Below are 7532 nucleotides of genomic sequence, written 5' to 3' on the forward strand. Positions count from 1 at the left end.
TCTTATTACAAGATATAAAATGTTAATAATTTATAATTTTTTAAATAACTAAATATTAGGATTATAGAATAATATTAATATAGTATTAAGATTAGGATTATAAGATAATATTAATATAATATTAGGATTAGGATTATAGGATAATATTAATATAATATTAGGATTATAGAAATTAATAGGATAATATATTGATAAATAGAATGATTACTATATATCTTATTACAAGATATAAAATGTTAATAATTTATAATTTTTTAAATAACCAAATATTAGGATTATAGGATAATATTAATATAATATTAGGATTAGGATTATAGGATATTAATAGGATAATATATTAATAAATGGAATGATTTATCATACATATCTATTTAATATACTTTTTGTAATAAACTTAATTATAAAAATGAAACTAACTAGTGAAACCTCCGTTAGATTACCGCGGTCGGAAGTGAATTACAGGCAACGTGGGACACGAGGACCATTGCAGTGTCAGATGCAGCGACAGGATGGCTCGTGGACCCTGGACACGCGTGGGACGACGCGCAATGGTGAGCGCTCAATTTAGACGCTCATATAGTAGACACAAAGCGTCACTTTACGTCGGTTGCATGCACGTAGACGTAAATCGCATTGAGTCTGACGAGAAGTAAAATAAGAACTGGAATTTGCAATTCGCCGGAGTTACGTAAGAATGATGCAACCAAAGAATTTAACTCTGAGATTATCGCAATAGTTCAACGAGTCAAGCATTTCCATTTCTTTAAGAGTAGCTCAATTCTTAGAAAATTGTGCAAAAAGACGTGACTGATAAAAAATAAATAACTGTTTCTTAATTACTTTCAAGTATATCACACACAGCACGTAATATTGCAGAAATATTGCAGTGATATTGCAATATAGTGGTAATATTACATATCACAGTGAAATATTACAGAAATATTACTGAAATATTGCACTTTTACATATATTATTGAAATATTACAGAAATATTACTGTAGTATTACATATGTATTATTGAAATATTACACATTTATATCATTGAAATATTACACTTATATATTTGCAATCCCAGGTAGCAAGGTGACGTTTAAAACATTATTACGGCGTCATTTGAAGTTACCTTCCCTTACAAAAATAGTATTTTTTAAAAGTTTCTTTTAAAATTTAGTATTTCGATTTGTTTAATTTGGATTTTCTTGGATTTTTTAATTTTTTTTTGTTTGGATTAATTATTATAACATCTTGTTAAAAATCTAAAAGTAATTATCACTGGTTCACTACATCAATATTTATCGCATATCGAATGTTGTTGCATTGTTTCAATATCTATCAGCAAATTATCCAACAAACACTAAGTAAAAATTATATAACTGTTATTTGATGTTTGCTAAGTATATTATAATGTACTGTGAACACTATAAGGATATATTATATAAGCATGAATTGTAAGAACATCGTTGGAGTCATCAGAATCACTGCGTGCGCGCTCGATCGTCAGGTGAAGCGACAGTTTAATGCAGTCAGGACATGGATGGGTGCCAATGATTATACTACTTGGGGTCGAAATTATCGCTGGAGGATTTCACCAAAGTTTGGAGTGTATTTGACAACCTTCGATACGTAGTAGTTTATGAAACGTGAGAAAACTAGGAATACTATAAGTATATTTTTTTAAATATTATGATTTTCTCACAGTAATATCATTGTGATTTTCACCATTATATTACTGTGATGCATTTGCCGCGGACATTATATTACTGTGATATCTTAGTAATATTCCAGCATTATTTCTGTTATATTCCCTGGTAATATTGCAATGAAAATATAATATTGCTGTGATATTTCTGCGATATTACGTGCTGTGTGGGATATAAGATGAGTAAACTTGAGTTTTTTTTGTTTGGAGAAAGAAATAAGAATTCGCAAACGAAGATATCAATCAAAAAATAGGAAAAAGGGCAATTCGAGTTCAAGCAAAGAACTAATAATGTTATAAACCATATGGGTAAAAAACCTTCCTTGTGTTAGGAAATCGTGTAATATTTATTGAACATGAATAATCAATATAAAAAACAATCACGTTTCGGCTCAACCATGAACCCTCTTCAGTGATAATAAAAACTCAAGGTTTACGACACGAACGCATTACAATTAGTTAAAGACCTGCGTAAATTGACATGAATGTTAATCGCAATATTAAAGCTGACAAGACCGTTACCGAAATAATATTAAGTAGTTAATTAATATTGAGAAGTAGTCGTCATAACTTTGTTGAGTTCAGCTAAAAGTAAACCGATCCTGTCAACGATAACATCGCCACGTCTTTTTTTGTTTGATTTAAAAAGATGTAAATGAAGTATCCATTGATAGAAGCTTATAATATTTTGAATTGGGTCATTCTTGCATAACAATGATCAATTGAAATTTCAACTCGGCAGGCTTCCTTCACGTCTGATTATATTAACTAGATGTTAGCGCTTACTTGACGATCGTCTTTATTCAATAAATATCTATGTGTATGTACATAAATTCGATATCGTCAGTGAATGATAACATTTTTTATTTTTTAATGATCGTTCTACGTTATCGACACTTATCAAGTTCGTCGCTCGGTCCGGCATCTCCTTAACCCGAGAAAATATTTTGTATTTTCAAAAATGACGTAGCAAAGTCGGATTCTTGCGCATACCCAGCAAACAAAATGACGTCTTAATGACGTATTATTGACGTTAAAGACGTCAATAATACGTCATTAAGACGTAATTTGACATCATTTTGTTTGCTGAGTAACCTGAAAGTCGGTTATGTTACTGCAGGTTATTTAGGTCATTTAATGTTAGCATCTAGAGCACATTCTGGGATAATATTTCACACTTTTTTGAAGTAATTTTTGCGTTTGCAAAGATGTATTTTCAAAAATGAGATGGAGTTTGACTATTTCGCTATTAAATGTTAGTAATAATAATATCTGTTCGACAATCGTGTGATCCACGAGAAAGACGAGACTGATGAGAGATGATCTAGTTTTGCGATAATATCGTCTCTAGTTCGCTTCGTGCCTATGTCGCGCGGTCCGCTCATCAGTGATGAAACAAGAATAGAGCGATTGGACGTCTGTCCTTTCTTACCTTACTATCATTGTACGGAAGCATAACGGGCACGAACCAGGCGCATTTTATCGTTACCACTGCGAAAATGCGTCTAACGAATGTAGTAAAGACGCACTTTGTTAGATGGCGTCTCGAAAATGCGCCTAGCTCTGGTCACTAAAATCAGACTAGTGGTTGCTCTCAGGCTTCTCTCTATTTCGAACCGAACATATCGTGATACATTCGTACATCGTGATTCATCAGAGTGAAATATCCGCAATCGTGCAAAAAGGCAAACGTAAAATTGAAAAATAAATCATGGACTGGCAACATCAAATTAACAAATAAAAAACAAGTACTTTTTAATTCACTGATCAATAGATCATCTAAATGTGACCAACAGAATGTTAGAGAACAATAATTAATAATAATAAATAACGCGAGGAACACGCACGAGAATGACGAATAATGCGACCGCGCGTGAAATGTACGGAAGTGAACTCAATCGGAAGATCTCCGAGCGCCATGGGGGCGCTCGCGATTCAATTGCCGTGCTGACTAGCGTCGTAGTGCCGGCGGCGGCCGCGGCGCGGCCGACCAATCGCGCGGCCGGACGGTATTTGATTTCCGTACGACAGGGAGAAGAGTCGCGTTCGGCCGGCTGTACGGTGGTACTGTAAAATCTCCGTGACGGTTCTTGCGACGAATCCCTCAGCCGCCCGTGTGCACTAGACCGATCTCGCCGCCAGGATGACTTCCACCGGAACGTACCAGGGCTTTGCTGAAGGCCGCAAGTCCAGCAAGTGAGTACCGCTTCAGCGTTTCGCCTTATACCTGCGCTTTATCTTCACTGGCAGTCGAGCCGGCGAGGGTGAGTCCTTCCCCTCACCCTCCAGCCGCTGCTGCTCCACCATCGTTCGCCGGTGGAGTTCACCATAGCGCGAGAAAAAAGGAGAAACAGAGACAAAGAGAGAGGGAGCGATCTATATGTGTGAATTGTGTAGCGTCATCCGAACGTCAGACACTTTGTTTAAATAACAATAGACGTGCGTTTGACCGCGAAAAGGTCGTGACGTTTTTCATCTCGCCGAGATTACGGCAGGAATCATGAGATCGTCCTTACAATTTTTTCTCGTGCTCTGAAATTGTCGTAACCTTTGTGCGACCGAGTACACCCCGAGAACGTGTAGTAGCAACATATGCTTTCCTTCCACGACTAATTGTTTGTTTCTTTGTTTCGTATGTTCTAGAAGCTTATAGATCGACTCGTATTTTGCAATTTCGTCGCGAAACGTGATAGTTTTATGTTATCTATTATGACTTGCATCTCTCTTTTCTTCATCTATCTCTCTCTTTCCCTCTCTTTCTCTGTCTCTTAGTCGCGTTTATATTTCACTACGAATTGTTGTTTCATATATTGCTCAATATTTCCCTCCTCCCTCCCATATAATACACTGAGAGAAAAGATCTGAAAAATAAAAATACTTGGGGATGCTATTAATAACATATCTATTTAAATCTAAATTCTTTTGTTTTAATAGAATAAACGCTTGCTTTCACGAAAACGATGGGTGTTTTAGGAAAATATATATATTTTCTCGTTTGAAAAAAATTTTTCTCAATGTACAAATACGTTAATTAGTATAAGTAAATATTTTATTATCTGTCAAATCTATTATCTATCAAATAAATATTTCTTATTTTTTAAATATCTCTTCTCAGAAAAATCTCTGCCAAATGTCAGTGCGAACTTGATTATTTATTTATATTTGTCAAGTTATATATTTCAGTTATTTAATTGAGGATATTTAATAGATAAATGTTCTCATTATATACATAGAGCAGTTGTTTTATTGGTCGTAATACATTTTTTTTTCCTTGATATTGTACCCCTTCGAAGTAGAGTTCTGATGTCACGTTGATATCGGGATCCAAATTTGAGCTCCCACGCACAAAATTAGACGGTTCGCAGGTAGCAAATTACGCACGCTATGTTGCGTGCAAATTTTTATTATGCAGCGCGCGTCACCCCATGCCGGATACATCCGGATAACGCCGACACTTTTTCAACGTATACCGTCATCAGTGTGTTTTCCCAGAAATATATCTGGCGTGGTTCGTGATTTTTTTATATACCTCGTGTTTCACGTGTCTTATTTTGCTGATATAAATGATGTAAATATCTTACACATGGAGCTATGTAACAAGTATTTATCTGATTGATATATATCTTTCGCGTTCCGCAAATTGTTGTCTTGTTACTGTAAAACATAATTGTACACATGTCGCGTCAATAGACCGAGCGTAGAGTTTTGCGTCCTTTAATTTCCATTTTGGAATGTCGGAATATCAATTTAGTGCAATTACATGACGTCCACATTTTAATCTCGATATTCTGTTGTTCGTAATTGCGCGCTATCGGCTCTGAAAGGCGCGGATTGACGAAGTTCGCGAAACTAACGATAGATCGCGCGCGGTGCATCGAAAATCACGATAAAACATAGGATATAAGGAATAATGTTTCGATCAACTCTGAAGCGGCGAATTTGTCGATGTTTATCTCAAGATATCTTTCATATTTATTCACGCGTTGGAGGCTTAAAATATTACATTTATATAATTGTAGAAATTCATTTCAATCATTAGTAGTAATTAAAACACAAGTAATTAACGATTGATCGCAATAAACATCAACTGACAATAACATTACGTCAATGTTGCCATTTCTCTCTCAGCAATATAAGTGCAATGTAAGACATGTTGTTTTTATCAGTTATATTGTTGAGTGACAAATTATAACGTTGATATAATCTTACTCCGGCTTTCCGTCATTCATTTTCTGCAATGTTTATCGTTAAATATTTCTCTCTTTCTCTTCCCCTTCTCTCTCTCTCTCTCTCTCTCTCTCTCTCTCACGGGGATTATATACACAATACAATTTCTGATAAAAAGAAATCAAGTAAAGTGAAAGAATTAAAATATTAATAGTTGTTATTTAAAATTTGTTTCACATGAAATCTTAGATCTGAAATTAGAGTTAGAGTTGAGTTTTTCGTTTGAATCATATATACGGCATTATATTTTTGTAATCGTGACTCAATTCACATCTAATTCTGAATTCAATTTTATAGATTTAAGGCCTGTATTAATAGTCCTTACTTGAAACTTGTCCCACGTGAAATACTCAGATCTGAATTTAGAGTGAGATTTGAATTTTTTACTCGAATCATATATACGATATTACATTTGTAACCGCGATTCAGTTGAAAAACTCACTTCTAACTCTGCATTCAAATTTGAATATTTCGCCTGAAGTAAATTTAAAATAACGACTATTAATACGGGTCTATTCGCGGTTGTTTAGGGTGAACTAGAATTTATATTCTGAGAAAATAATAATGCTTCATAGTGTCTCATACACTTGACTGCCTTTTCCTAGCCTCTCATACGCGGCGAATCAATCTTCCACGTCAAATCGATCCTTTATCTTAATTATTATCAATCTTATTAATTTTTTACCCATTCCTCATCAAAGTTAATTGTGTATTTTCTGACTTGATTCAAAAGGGAATCAACTCGGAATTTCGCGAACGTCAATGAGAATAACATTTCGTTTTAACTCTTAACGTTTTTAACTCTTTGCAGCATAGTGGTTTCACTATGAGATTATTTATTAGAACCAAATCTTAGCTTCAGGCATAGTGATCTCGCAAAGCATCGCTCAGCCTGTGCATAGTGATGCACTCTATCGGTATTTTGTATTACTCGTAGTATTCGCCTCAGTTTGCCTCAGTTTATTCCGTAAAAATAGGAAAATAGAAAAAAATAAATTTTAAAAGGAATAATCTCTTGGGTTGTCATACTAGACATGTGACATGAATATTTTATTGGAATTCGAATTGTGAAAGTCCTGTGCTTCAAAGGATTAAACTCAATCGCATGTCGGAAGCTTATTTCACGTGGAGCCCTTCTTTCGTTTCTATTTCTCTTATTATTGATCATCGGCCGAGGTTTCGGCCGAGCAAAAATCAATCACCAATCGAGCCCGCAGAGTGTGTCATCGAAATTAGGGTCGATCGTCGCGAGACCGTTACATGCCGCGTATAACCGTCTGTTGTTTGTGCAAGCAAAACGCGTCGAAGATATATCGGCCATAAAGATTTCCCTCGGCTCGTCCGTCGCAGTTTTACACAATTTTACGAGACGGCTATCGTATATTCAAGTGCGCGTAGAGCGAGATTAAGGAAGTCCTGCGGTTTCGCGAGACGGAAAGGAGAGAGAAAGAGAAAGGGAGAAAGAGGAGGAAAGAGAGAGACTCTATACCGCTTTGCAAAATCGGACATTTCGCTGGCGTTATTATATCGTCTGAAAGAACAGCTTCATGTAATGATGAACTTGAGACACCGCAAAGCTCCTCGGAAATCTTTATCTTTATATAAA

General features: G+C 35.4%; 1 protein-coding gene across 1 annotated transcript in view; it reads left to right on the forward strand.

Moving 5' to 3' along the window:
- The first annotated feature begins 3700 nt into the window (after positions 1–3700).
- The window catches only part of LOC116849304 (microtubule-associated protein Jupiter), a 140370-nt gene continuing 136538 nt past the window's right edge, over positions 3701–7532 (forward strand). Inside the window, exon 1 of the mRNA XM_032826297.1 lies at positions 3701–3895. Coding sequence (XP_032682188.1) covers positions 3843–3895 — 53 coding nt within the window. The 5' untranslated portion in view covers positions 3701–3842. The remainder of the gene's footprint in view (positions 3896–7532) is intronic.

Source organism: Odontomachus brunneus, unplaced genomic scaffold (assembly GCF_010583005.1).
Source record: "Odontomachus brunneus isolate Ranch 3 - 2012 unplaced genomic scaffold, Obru_v1 Obru_scaffold_110, whole genome shotgun sequence".
In the NCBI taxonomy this organism is placed as follows: domain Eukaryota; kingdom Metazoa; phylum Arthropoda; class Insecta; order Hymenoptera; family Formicidae; genus Odontomachus; species Odontomachus brunneus.